Consider the following 14917-nt stretch of genomic DNA (forward strand, 5'->3'; position numbering starts at 1 on the left):
CCTCCTGGAATGACCAGGAGGAGGTGCAGCCTCGACTCATACCTCCCTACTGGAATGACCAGGAGGAGGTGCAGCCTCGGGGAGCAGGGGAGCGATGTTCAGGTCAGAAACTTGATTAAAATGATGTTGAACTCCGTTTGAGCTCTGGGTTCATGTTGAGGATCACTCTCAGCTACCGCCCTTTATTCATTAGTTGTGGCGGCCATCTTGTATTGGGTTCTAAAATGTAATCAGCTCTAGACTGACATGTTTCATTTAAAAGGTTCATGAGATATTTTGCTAACAGACATACATTATCACTCACCTTTTGCTTTGTGCTTGTGAATGAAAGTTGGGAAGCACTAAGACCCACTGGTGAGCAGAATTTTCCTTTTTTTAAAAATTCCAATAAATACATGAACCCTAGTGTTATTAGCAGCTCACACTGCGAGTGTTCGATTCCCTGCCAGCAGATGTTTCAGTCAACTCCAGAAGTGAAGGTTTGACTCCATCTGCTGGCTGAAAATCTAAACTTCTTCACTTTCCCTCAAAACACTCTGCAAGCCGTGGACTGAACTACAGCGCCACCTGCTGGTGGACAGATGTACACTCAGTCAGGAAACTGGTCTAAAAGTTTCATGTGTAATAAATGAAAGGAGCATGAGAGAACGCAGATGACGACTCATTTGCAAAATAAGACTCCATGTTGTCTTGTTCTTCAGGGAGAAAACAATAAATAAATAACTGAAACTAATAAATACACTAGAAAATTATAAGATTTATTGAACAAGTCAATTTTCATCTCCTGCTGTCAAAAATGGGCCGATGTTTTTTTTTTTCTGTGTTCAGTTTTAGCAACTTTTGCTAATTTAACTTTCAGCTACAGGTTTACACATTTTAGCTCTTCTTTTTGGTTTTAGCTCTAAGTTGCTGTTTTGGTGAGTTAAGGTCTTAGCAGGTATTTTATTAATTCTGGCTTTAGCTGCTGTCTTGATTATTTTAGCTTTTATTTACTGTTTTGTTGGTTTTAGATTGTTTTGTTTATTTTGCTATTATTTGCTTTTTGTTGATTTTAGCTATAGTTTGTTGATTTTAGCTTGTGTTGTTTAGTTTAGCATTTATTCACTGTTTTGCATGTTTTAGCTTTTCGATATTGCTTTGTTAATTATGACATTTAGCTTCTGTTTTGTTGATTTGAGCTGTAAACTACTGTAATTTTAATTTTAGCTTTTAGATTATGTTTGGTTTATTTGAGCTTTTAGATAATGCTTCCTTATTGTTGCTTTTAGCAACTGTTTTGATTTAAGCTGTAAGTTATAAAATTGTTGATTTTAGCTGTTAGCTACTGCTTTGTACATTTGAACTACTAGCTACCGTTTTATGAATTTTAGCTTTTGGCTACTCCGGTTAGTTTTAGCTCTTAGCTACAATTTTGCTGGATTTAGTTTTCACCTACAGTTTTGTTAATTTGAGTCTTTGCTGCAATTTTGCTAATTTCAGCTTTTAGCTACTGTTTTGCTAATCATAATTACAGATGAAGCTCTTCACCAACAGTTTAGCTTTTAGCTACTGTTTTCGTTATTTTAGCTTGCAACATCTGTTTTGTTGATTTTAGCTTCTGGTTTGCCGATTTTTGCTTTAAGCTACTGTTTAGTTGATTTAGCTTTTAGATTCTTAGTTTATTTTTAGCTTTTATTACAGTCTTTTTTGTTTGTTTTAGCTTTAACATAATGTTTAGTTAATTTTAGTTTTAAGATTGTTGTGTTGATTTTGGCTGTGGGCTACATATTTATTGGTTTGAGCTTTTAGCTACTGTTTGGATGATTTTAGCTATTAGCCACAGTTTTCAAACGTTAACAGAGAGTTTCAAAAACACTGAGCTAAAACTTGGAACGGTAGTAGCCGAGAGTCATTCCCAACACGTGCTCCGAGGGCTCAGACTCAAAAATAATGTCTTCTTCAACCTCAGGACCATCTTGCGTCGCCTATAAGTAAAGTCTTGTTTGAGAAATAATCCGTGGAGATGAAGAGTAGAGAGCGCCGACGTCCTAATCTGAGTCAATCCAGTAACAAACAGAATAAAAGCAGAATAAAAGCAGAGTAACGTTTATTCGTTCAGGAGGACGACGTGAAGCAGCTGATGTTTGTCGGCTCCAGCCTGGGAAACAAGAAGTCCATCCTGTGGAGGTAAACAGTGAAGATAAACCCATCCCTCCTCGTTTCATCTCAATCCGTTTCCTTGTTCCGCCGTCTGAACGTAAAGTTGTTTTGGTGGTGTTACCATGACGACCAAGGGCTCTGGCATGAAGTTTAAAACGAACATAATCATCACAAACAGGAAGTCCTAAAACTAGAACGTGACTCTGGTTTAATTACAAGCTCAGCGTTTCTTGATGGAATGCACAGCTGCTTTCAGGACGTGTGTCGGGGATGACTCTCAGCTACAACCACACTAACCGTTAGCTCAGTTTACAGACGGCCAGTTCCGTTTGCTAACGCCAATTAACCAAGGCAGCCATCTTGAATTGGATCGATTCCAGATGCCAAGAAGCACAGATGTGCTTTCAATGATTAACGCCTGAGAGTTGAAATCCATCTAGTGGTTCACGAGATATTTGGCTAACAGAGACACGCCCACACAGACAAAGGAGACTACATGATTTCCCACCGTTCATGACGGCGGGCTATAACACTTGACACCATTCTTTGTTTGGACACTTCTGTTTTTGGGAACTGGGAGTTCTGCTGATCGGCAGCGACAGGATCGTTGGGTGAACATGTACCAAACTCAAACGGATCAGATTTAAGAGTGTCGGGTTCAAATCTGGGCCTCACCAGTCTGTGTGCTGGTCGTCGACCACCAGCAGGATCTTGGGTTTCCGGATCGCAGGTTTGCTCGGCTGAGTTCCTCCAGCGGGGGAGCCTTCGGCTGCTGAAGCTGCGGCTGATTTAGCGTGTGCAGCTGCGGCCACGTTCTGAGCCACCTGCGCGCTCTTTACCACGCTGGAGAAGGAGCTGAGGAAGCTGCCAGAACCAGAACCAGAACTCTGGCTCTGGGTGGGGACGCTCGGGGGCTGACGCCTCTCTGTGGCCGGGGAGGCGGGGGAGGAGGTGGAGGAGCCTGAGGGGGCCGGCCTCTGCAGATCCATCATGTAGCCGTTGGGGAGGTTAGCCACAAAGCTGCTGTCTGACAAGCGCCGGCGAAGGTAGTTCATGATGAGGAGGAGCTGGTGGGTCCGTCAGGCCAGGGGGGGGGAGGAAGAACACCGAAGTCCTACAAAGAAGGAGAACAGACATTTAATTTCACCGTGCGTGCTCCGGATTATTATCACCCCCCACCATGATGGTGGGCGCAGTATAGTCACATTATAACAGATATCCAGCTAAAATGGGTGTGGTAGTAGCTGAGAGTAATCCCCATCTCATGCTCTGAGCACTAACAGATGTATTTAAAACATGCAAGGTGGTGGGCAACATGCATTCATCAAAGATTGGGTTAACCTCTGGTTTTGGCTCCTGTCCTGCGTTTGGTTCGTGCTTTTCTTCAGTTAGCCTGGTTTGTTCCAGGTGCTGCTGCAGCGTTGTTGTTTTTATACGACCGTTAAAAGACGCACAGATTACGGATTACTCTCCATCTTATCATCCCTGCTACATGGTCACAAAGCAAGGTCATTGCTCTTCCAGGCCATCTTCTAATCAAAGATAATTTAACTTGATACATGCATGTATCACCACTGTTTTTCTGTATAATGGTTTGTCGACGGGCATATTATGTGCCATAATGTTAATGGTTCCCAACCATGGTCCTTGAGGAACACCATCCTGCATGTTTTAGTTGTTTTCCTGCTTTGACACACCTGGTTTGAATGAATGGGTGATTAACAGGCTTCTGTAGAACTTGGGGAAGTCATTACATCACTGAATCAGGTGTGATGGAGCAGAGAAACCCCTAAACCATGCAGGGTGGTGTTCCTCAAGGACCAGAGTTGGGAACCACTGCTCTATGTGATATTTGTTTGATTTAGTTCAGTCTTTTCCTGTTGAGCTGTTTAACAATAGTTTAACAATAATTCCTTAATCTCGTGTTTTTAAAGGAGGTTGTGGAAAATAAGTTTTAAGTTTTGTTTTTTTTGTAGTGTTTTTTTTAGTTTTGGACATTTGTTATGATGCGTAACCATGGCAACAAGGCAGTTTTCTACAACCAACAGCAGCTGATTAACATCTCAAAAGCTCAACTAATATCTCAACTACAGCCCCAAATCTCAAATGAGTTGAAAGGATGTTCTGTGGATGCATTCTCATCTACCTGCCAGCTGTGCTCGAGTGCCTGAACACTGAGATCCTGGAACTAGAAGGAAACACGGCTCATGACAGTGGAAGGACAGGATCGTCCCTCGGCACCTACAGTTGTCTGTCCACAGCGACGAGGAGCTCGGCAGACTGCTGGGAGGAGTGGCCATCGCTCTGGGAGGAGTTCTACTCGGCATTTGGGCGGTCCTACAGCCCGGAGGAACCGAGAGGCCATCAGAGTCTGGGTGGACGGATCGGACGGCATCTGCAGCCAGTTTCTTAGGATCCACTGTGGGATGGACCTTTACAAGAGATCCTTCCTGTCTACAGCATCAGTATCTATAACATCTTAATGGAATGAGGATAATGAGTTACAACAACAAATAATTTCCCTTTGGGATTAATAAAGTATTTTTGAATTGAATTGAAGAAGTCGATAAGCGAGGACTTCTGGACTGCTCGAGCTGACCTTCAGTTTGCAGCTTCTCACATCATTCATCCCTAATTATGTTCCCTCCGTTCATGTTAAACCTGGTTTCTGTTGTTATTCTCCTCTTCGTTAGTTTGTGCTCCGTGTCTTGTTTAAAGTCTCATTTCCCTTCATCGTCCTGCTGCCTCCTGAGAACACCAGCCTTCAAATCCTCACTTCGACAACTCGACGTGACAATGAATGTGTAAACCCGCTGGCGAATAAATCAGTGACACAGAAGTGATTACGCACAGTTGGATGATCCTCGTGGCTCCGTATGAAGCAGATCAGAGCTTATCAGGGAAAGAAACGTTGCGTAACCCGCCGCAGATGGAAGAAATTCAAATAGGTTAACAGTATAGCACTCAGAGAAAACAACCCCCGAATCTGACAAACTGGGACGTTCTCATAGTGAATGAAGCTTAGAGGAGATGAAAGTGCACATCCTACTGAGGCGTCACGGCTCATGCACATGGGTCCACAAAGTTAGAGCAAAGCATCCAGAGATGCATCAAACACACTGAGGGGGCGTTTTAAACCATCCTTACATGGAATATAAGCATCAGCTGACAGGAGAGCACATCAGATCAGGGGACACTCTGAACACTGACGTGGGTCCTTCAGCTGCCCCCGACCGGCAGGCCAACATGACGTCAAAGAAGAACCAGGAATCAAATCATTTAATTGTTATCACAAATCAAAATCACAGAAGAGATGAGTGCCCTGCCAAGGCAAGTGACCTAGGGATAAACACTGTACTGTTTTTGACTGGCTCTCGGGCAACTGCCTGATAACAGGGAAGCACGATATTATCGGCATGGTATCGGTATCGACCGATATTAGTGATAAAGTTAAATATCTGACATCGGCCATTCCATTAAAACAACTATTTTCAGCCCCATTTTTAGCGTCTACATTTGGTAGCAGGCCAAACTGACAAAGACCATTCAGAATAATGTGTTTTAATCCCACAGCAGAGAAAGATATGTAGTAGGTGTGTAACAATACAATGATTTAAATCGATATATCGATTAAATGATTGATTCAATTATATCATGGCAAAGCTAAAACATTGATTCAGATCGTCATCTTTAAAATACACTTTTATTTTGAAATTCCCAAGGCACGTCTGTGTCACCATTCCCGTGCGCGGCCGCCTCAGCAACATGGCAGACGAGGCAGAACAGGTCATTTATTTTTATTTTTTTCATTAATTAAGACAATTTTTTTATTTATTTAAATGCCTGGTGCCTGTAATACCAGAAATAAAATGGTTAAATCATATAAGAATTGTTTTTGTAAATTTATTTATAAGTAAATGAAATGGGCGTTTGATATCGCAATATATCGATCGCAGACTTGTGAGTCAAATAGAATCGAAATCGTATCGTGACAGACTTTGTGATATCGAGAAAAATCGTATTGTCATGAAAGCAAATCAATATATCGTATCGTGGTAAAGCTGGTGATTCACTCCTACTATGTAGTCTCTGTAAGTAGGTCTAGAGGGGGAATATCAGTATTGGTATTGGTTATCGGCCAAATAAGTTGTAACATATCGGGATATTGGTCAAAAATAAAATACCGTGCATCCGTACCTGATAACACTAGTGTCTCTACTCGTGGTGTCCTCCGGTGCTCACGCTTGACATTCCAGCTCCTTACTAATCAAACTTTTTACTATTACTGGTCGACCAAATTATGTCCAAAACTATTCCCTCTCAGTGACTGTTTTTTTAGCTGCTCAGAACTTTCAGCAGTTTTTCTTCACCACAACCCAAACTGACCAATGAGTAACTGTGTACCAAAATCAAGGCGCTCTTCAGAGTTCAAAGTTAACAACATATTTACATTTACTAATAAAGCCAGCTCTCTCTTCACCACGACAGAGGAGCCAGTTGAGGTGGCTCGGGCATCTGGTTAGGATGCCTCCTGGACGCCTCCCTGGTGAGGTGTTCTGGACACATCGCACCGGAAGGGGACCCAGAGGAAGACCCAGGACACGCTGGAGGGACTGTGTTTCTTGACTGGCCTGGGAACACCTCGGGATTCCCCTGGAGGAGCTGGCCCAAGTGGCTGGGGAGAGAGAAGTCTGGGCCTCCCTACTTAGGCTGCTACCCCGGCAACCTGACCCTGGATAAGTGGAAGAAGATGGATGGATGGATGGAATTGGTCAGGTTTGTTAATCCTCAGTGGTATCGCGTCCCGATTGGTGCAAAGTGTCCCTTTAGTCCTGGAGTTTGGTGATTCAGTGTTGTCCCAGAAGACGTTTCAGCGGAGGCGTTGTAGGACTAACACCAACACAGTGCCTGTTCCCTCCAGCAGTTGGACCGCGCAGTGTAAACCATCAGAGTGACGGGGCCTTCCCGCTGGATTCAAACCCTCGTGTCAACCAGAATAAAGCTCCCATGGAGCAGCGGAGCGCACGTTCAATTAACAGGATGAACAAACAGTGATGATCATAGCCACTGGTTTCCTTTCTGTTTGAAGACTTGCTGACTGCTGAGATGCTACAATCACCTTCTTTTTAACACCCCGTAAGCAGCTTTCCGCCTGAGCCTGAAGCTGTTAAAACCGGCGGTGGCTCTGCCGTGCAGCTCTCTGCAGAGAGCACAGTGGGCGGAGTCTGCGCTAGCTTACAGCTCGCTTGGTGGCCAGACAGGACCGGCACGACTTCGTTATGAACGAGCAAAACGAGAAGATGGCAGGTCACAAAGTGATGCGGGGTGCGACTTTTATCATTGTGAACGCCGAGTCAGCAAATCTCCTTTTGTAGTTTTAACACTTTTAATATTTGTCTTTCTTTAAATATAAACTCCCCATAAAAATGCATCGACACATCATTAGTTCCTTTAAATACTTCATCCATCATCTTTACCCGCTTCTTCCTTTTTGGATCGCGGGGGTCGCCGGTGTGCATGTCCAGCTATCAGTATGTGAGAGGCGGGGGACACCCTGGAAAGGTCCAAGTCCATCACAGGGACACCTGGACAGGTCTCCAGTCCATCACAGGGACACACAGAAACAAACAATTTAGAGTTACCAGTCAGTCTAACATGCATGTTTTTGGTCTGTGGGAGGAAACTGGAGTACCTGGAGAAATCCCACGCATGCACGGAGAGAACATGCAAACTCCACCCAGAAAGGCCCCCTGCTGGGATTTGAACAAACAACCTGCTCACTGTGCCACCGTGCCATCCACCTTTTGAAAACTTGTTTTGTCAAACTGCTTCATCGAACGGGCTCTTTTTTTTTTTTTTATCGTTGTTTTCTTATGCTACTTTCAGATTTGAGCTACAGTTTTAGCTTTCAGCAATCATTCGGCAACATTAAGCTTTTATTTGGGTTTAATGTGCTTTTACTCATTTAGCTACAGTTTTGGTAATTGTTACTTTAACATCTGTTTTGATAATTTTAATACTTTTTTTAGATTCAGCATCTGTTCTGCTACTTTTAGCAACAAGTTTGCTAATAGCGGATTTTGTTTTGCTACTTTCAGCTTCAGAGTTATGCTAGTTTTAGCTACAAGTTTACAATGTTCAACATTTGTTTATGTTAATTCTAGCTGTTTAATACATTTAACAACTTTTAGAATCATTTCACATTTATTTTGCTACTTTTAGCTTTAGCATCTGTTTTGTTAGTTTTAGCGACAGGTTGACTGATTTCATCATCTGTTTTTATTAAATTTAACTTTCATTAGGTTTTGTTATATTTGTGCTATTAGCATTTGTTTAGCTAGTTTTAGCATTAGCATATGTTTTGACATTTTAAGCAACCGTTTCTTGTAGCTTTCAGCTTGTGTTTGACAAATTTTATATTCTGTTCTGCTTGTTTTGACTTTAGCAGCTCGGTTTTAAGTCCTCACTCAACGTTCACACACTTTCACAGAACGTCACGTTTCCCTCCAGTTTATATTTATAAACTATCCAGTGTGACTGTTGGCTACAAAACAGGGGCTGATGGGAAGCCTCGGCGCGGCGAGGATGATTTAAGCTCCAACAGCCAGCTGAGCAGTAAACCACCGCCTTCGCTCTGTAATGACGGGGAAGGAGCCGGATAATGCCACAGCCGACCCTGAGCTCCCCCGCCGACGTTCGGCTACATTTTAAAAAAACTTGTGAGTGACGAAGACAGAAGCAGGAGGGGAGCAGCAGCTCCTTCCTGCTCCCTCGCTCCTCACATCCTGCCTGTGAATCTGTTAAACCTCACACATAATCCTGATGGCGGCTCCGTGAATTTACACTTCAAAGCCTAATTTAGCTGTTGATTAGCTGGAGCCGACTTCACCCAACGTTTAATGTTCCTCTGATGAGCATCTGCTGTCTCATGCTTTCTTTGCTGAAGATGCTCACCTGACTGTGCATGACAAATGTATCCAATCACCCAGAAGCTATAATATATACGAGTTTGTCTTTTAGCAAAAAAGCTTGTGAACTAACGGAGGGGTTCCCAACTCTGGTCCTTGAGGAACACCCTCCTGCATGTATTAGTTGTTTCTGCTTCAACACACCTGATTTGAATAAATGAGTGGCTTACAGGCTTCTGCAGAACATGAAGTAATTAAATCACTGAATCAGGTGTGGGAGCAGGGAAACAACCAAAACATGCAGGATGGCGTTCCTCAAGGACCAGGGTTGGGAACCAGTACTGATTTTAACAAAACCTTCAGGAAGTGATTAGATGTACCTGTACAACTGACCAACTCATGGAGCCAGTCCAATATAAGATGGCCGCCATGTATAATGAACATTAGCCAACACAAATCATGACATTTACAAATATTAAGCTGATATCTGACGTGGTAGTAGCTGAGAGTTATCCCCAACAGTTACTCCGAGCGTGAAGTCGTTTTAAATCATTAATGGTTTGACCAACACATTTTCAACATAAGCGGGCAATATGCATTTGTTAATTTTTATATATATTTTTTTTAATAACTGTCTTTTTTCTTTGCATCGCAATATAAGACCAGACTGTTGGTTCAAACAAAAAGACTCCGACGAGCGACGGACCTGGAGAGCGGGTCGGGTCAGGAGCCAGACTCGTCGAGGTGAGGAGACCAGCATGATCCACGCATGAGGAGGCGGCATGGTCCGCCCCGAGGCATTCTGGGAGAGTATTAATAAACCTGCGGGACTTGCTGCCAGATGGATTATCATCAACACAGTTACTATCCAGGATGGTAAAAACTCATTGAAGTGTTGTCATGGTTACTACGAAAATGTGACTAAAATAAACATCTAAAGGACACGACTCCATTAAGGTCCTCGGATCGTTTTCAAATTAATTCTGACCTGTTCTTGCTTCAGTACGATGCGTTCACCTGCCTCGAGTTTTAAGTGATTAGCTCATCGCTAACTGCTAAACTTCCCGTTTCCCCCTGACTTCGAGGATGATTCCCAAACGTTCAGCTTTTTAAGGACACAAACGTTGCTAATTCATCCCCTAAAGGAATGCATATCACCCGCCGTCCTGCAGGCCCAAGATTTTTGTCATTTTGTGCTTGCTAAGGTTGAGTACGGTACAAGTACAACAAATAAACAGAAGAAGAAACATCAGTCTTCATTATGAGAGCTAAACTTTTGCTTTCCAGACTTTGGCTGCCTTCTGACAAAACAGCCGAAGAGACCAAAGTCAATGTTGAGCTGTGAACTACGTCTGCTGCGGTGCCACAGCAACATCGCGGCGTCGGCTCCGAGTGGCTCCCGCCAACTCAATGAGGCGAGGTGTCACAGCCGAGCCCCCCCCCCCCCCCCCCCAAATGGTAGTTTATTAGATATTTTGCTAACAGACAATCAGGACTGACACAAACAGTTAACGTGAAACCGCTAAGCAACAATGTCACACAACTTGTAGCACTCAAAGCATGAGTTGAGGATGAATCTCGGCTACTACCACACTAGATTTTAGCTAAATATTTATAAAACTGACTGAGTTGAAGCCAATTTAGTGTTTGCTGAGGTCGATTAGATGTGGCAGCCATCTTTAATTTAAGTGACTCCGAATCCAACGGTTAATTTATAAGAGTTTCGTTAAATTCTTTCTGGTGGTTCATGAGATATTTTGCTAACAGACAACAACCAAATAATGCACATGGGAGCTCAAATAAACTAATTTTAGATTTAAATTTGTCATCAACAAGTTCATCTCCGGCACTTTGATTCAATCAGAAAAGGTTTCCTGCATGAGGTCTGCTGGACATCGACCGGCTAAAACAAAAAGGTCACCGGTAATTTGCCATTCATTCCTTAGGAAGATTACCGGGATCATTAGCAGCTGCAGCTAGCCTCTCCTGCTGGGGGGAAGCAGACAACTGGGTCTGGGCAGAACTGGTCCTCCTGATGGACACATTAATATTTAATGTCTTCATTCAGCAGGCTGACATCATGGCGAGTTGACACTCAGAGCAGATATTTAATTCTAGACTCGATGTCTGGCTGTATCTAACGGCTTTAAACGGTTTAAAAATAAACGTGGAGACAGACTTACTGTTTCATTTGACCCATGAGTTCAGGACCAAAGTGATAAACTTAATTACCGGCACATTTTCACAGTAAAGAAGAGGTAAATCAAAAACTGTGGGCATGCTTTCAAATGTTAGCCTATTGCTATTAGCCTTTTCGCCAACAACATTATTAGCTTTTATGCTAACAGCATAGTTTAGCCATTACGCTAACAGCATCGTTCAACCTTTACGCAAATAGTATCGTTTAACCTTTATGCTAACAGTATTGTTTAACCTTTACACTAAAAGAATAGTTTAGCCTTTACACTAACAACATTATTTAGCCTTTACGCTAACAGTATCGTTTAGCCATTATGCTAACAGCATTGTTCAACCTTTATGCTAACAGCATAGTTTAGCCTTTATGCTAACAGCATAGTTTAGCCTTTAGGCTGACAGTATTATTTAGCCTTTACGCTAACAGTATCGTTTAGCCATTATGCTAACAGCATCGTTCAACCTTTATGCTAACAGTATTGTTCAACCTTTATGCTAACAGTATTGTTTAAACTTTACACTAACAGCATCGTTCAGCATTTACGCTGACAGTATTATTTAGTCTTTACACTAACAGTATAATTTAGATTTTACGCTAACATCATAGTTTAGCCTTTATGCTAACATCATTGTTTAGCCTTTACACTAACAACATAGTTTAGCCTTTACGCTAACATCATTGTTTAGCCTTTACACTAACAGCATCGTTCAGCCTTTACGCTGACAACATTGTTGAGTCTTTATGCTAACAGCATCGTTCAGCCTTTATGCTAACAACACTGTTTAACTTTACACTAACAGCATCGTTCAGCCTTTACGCTAACAGCATCGTTTAGCCTTCATGCTAACAGCATAGTTCAGCCTTTACGCTAACAACATTGTTGAGTCTTTATGCTAACAGCATAACGTGTCTGTGTATATGCCTTTTTGTAAGCAAAATATTTCATGAGCCGTTGGACAGAATTTAATAAAACTCAGAAAATAATAATCGGGTGTATAACCTTTGGGAGTTAGCCCATTTCAAGATGAAGCTAATCAAAACTAGCCAACACAAAAATGGCTACAGCGCGGTCAGTTTTTCATACATTAACCTGAAATTTGGCTTGGTAGTTGCTCAGAGTCATCTCCAAATCACACTCTGAGAATTAACGGATCACTAAATTCTTTGTTTAAACATTTGGCGATCAACCATGCCAGTTAGCGTGAGCCACTGGGCACATTTCGAATAAACTAATCAAACTAAAATCGCAGTAAATTTTTGCTTCCATCTTAAAATGGCTCCAATTACGAAATATTTATACAACGCGATTCGAAAAGCCTTCACACCACAGTCGGTTGTCGAGTCCACAGGCAGAGCCTACAGGCTGCACAGGAAGTGCTACAGCCGGACGCTACTGCAATTTATTTTGTTTTTCCCAAGTACCTACACACTTCTATGTTAAAAACCACACGGTGTAAAATAACGTCAGTGTGAATGAAGCGGCTCTCACATCAAACGCAATGAACACTTTCCGGGTTCGTTAGCGTCGTAACGCGGACGCTGTCCAGTCCAGAAAACAGCAACAATCTCAACAAACGTAGAGGTTTAATAAGCAGTGTTGTTGTTTTTTTACATTGTGAAGTCGTTTTGATCAAGAGTTCTTCAATAAGAACGACTCAGTGTTTTGTTTACATTCATTGCATACCTGCATTTCTAAGCTCCAAAACCAAATATCTGCTAAACTTTGGGTGTCAACTCTTCTTACTTTAGTTTAGTTAGTTTAGCCCCCCAGGGATCAGTAAAGGTGACATGTTCAGTTCATTTCAGGGACTCGAGATAATCCGAGTCAATTTTTAAAATGATGCGAGTCACTCGAGTCGTTCATTTCTGGTGGAATATTAATCTGACTCGGAGAAAAGACTCATTTGAGTCCACATCATTTAAAGACAGGACTCACGAGTCTGCAGCGTTTCTGGTGAGCCAGAAGTCCTCAGACTCGTGGACTTAGAGGAAGTCTTGCAGAGGACATGCAGGACCTGGTTCTGGTTCGACACCTTGGACTCGTGAGTCCTGATTCAGGATTCGGATCATTAACCCGCGTGAGTCAGTGACCAACCAGCCATGAACTGAAGCTGCAGACTAATAATCTGCTTTTGTTTAGTGAGATAAAGCACTTCCTGCTAAATAAAATAAAAATAATAAATATGTTTAATTAAATCTTTGTGTTATTGTCACAAATATCTGCATTGAAACCTCACCAGACTAACTTTAATGCAGCAGTAATAAAATTAAATACGGACCCCCTCCCTTATCCTGCACCCTGAGCAGACCCGGACCACACCGCTCCCTGGACCAGGATCAGAACCCGAACCGGGACTGAGCAACAACCCATCCTAGGTTGTTTTTTCCTCCAAAGCCGCAGGAGACAACGAGCCACACAAAGGACCGGAGACAGAGACTGCACGCGGAGACAAACTGCAGCAAACGCACCTGAAGGTGATGAAGATGATGGACAAGTGTCGGATGATGACCCTCTTCCTCCTCCTTCTTCTTCTTCTTCTTCCTCGGGCGCTTCTTCTTCTTCTGCACTCAGACTTGTGGTCCTCCTCGGCTCGTCTCTCTCCTCCCCCGGTGCATGATGGGAACACGAGGGCTGGAATGGCTTCATTGCTGCAGCCTCGCGCTGGTTGGCTTGTAAATTAAATCACATTTAAAAGGATCAAACTTAAATGTGAAACGTGAGAAATTAAACTAAAATGTGAGTCAAATATCCAGCATCACACTTGACTCGTCTTTTACAGTATGAAAAAATAAAAAAGATCAAAAGAAAACTTTATAAGACTTTTTATACAGCTTTAGTTTTACAGAAAATTAACCAAAAATATGCTAATGAGTTGTACAACAAAACATAACGATACATATTTAGGGGACAGTATGTTAAGACAGATAAACCGCCATTTTTGTGTTTGCTAAGATGGTGGTGGCCATCTTGAATTTAATAAAATGAGCGTTAGCATAAACGAATTAGCATAAATTAAAATAAAAGCTTAAATTAGCCTAACCATAGCTAAAAACTAAAATGAACAAAACTGTAACAAACCAGTTTTGATTTGCATAATTATATAAAAGCTCAAATTAGCCAAACCTTAGCTATAAACCTAATCTGATTGGCATAAATTATTCTAAATGCTAAAATTAGCCAAACCTTAGCTAAAAGCTAATGAACAAAACTAATATCTAAAATCAAACATTAGTAAAACCTTAGCTAAATCTAAAAAAAATGTAACCGACCAGTTATGATTAGCGCAAGTATAGCTAAAAAAAGAAAATTTGCCAAATCTCAGCTGCGTATAAATGAGCTAAATTTTAGCTAAAATATCAAACCAGCCAAACTAGCATGCCTAAAAGCTAAACTTAAAGCTTTAGCTAACAGGTAAATTAGATAAAACTGTAGCCAACCAAATGATTAGCAAAACTGTGTCTAAAAGCAAAAATTAGCAAAACTTTAATGAAAAGTTTGTTAGCTAAACCATAACTAAAGATCCAATTAGTTGGGCAATTAAATGCAGCTAAAAGATAAACTTACCAAAACCTTAGATAAGTTAGAATTATCACAACTTTAGTAATGTGTTGTATAATTGTAGCAAAAAGCTAAACTAGTCGAATCAAAGCTAAAACTAGAAGAACCATTGAT

General features: G+C 41.8%; 1 protein-coding gene across 1 annotated transcript in view; it reads right to left on the reverse strand.

The window, feature by feature from the left end:
* The window catches only part of LOC119428577 (synapsin-3), a 108852-nt gene extending 95005 nt beyond the window's left edge, over positions 1-13847 (reverse strand). Inside the window, exons 1-2 of the mRNA XM_037696260.1 lie at positions 13714-13847; positions 2815-3253 (exon numbers count right to left, since the gene is read on the reverse strand). Of these exons, the coding sequence (XP_037552188.1) occupies positions 2815-3194 (380 nt within the window). The 5' untranslated portion in view covers positions 3195-3253; positions 13714-13847. The remainder of the gene's footprint in view (positions 1-2814; positions 3254-13713) is intronic.
* Positions 13848-14917: the final 1070 nt, after the last annotated feature.

This window comes from Nematolebias whitei, chromosome 22, assembly GCF_014905685.2.
Source record: "Nematolebias whitei isolate Nwh7 chromosome 22, NemWhi1, whole genome shotgun sequence".
NCBI classification, from domain to species: Eukaryota; Metazoa; Chordata; class Actinopteri; order Cyprinodontiformes; family Rivulidae; genus Nematolebias; species Nematolebias whitei.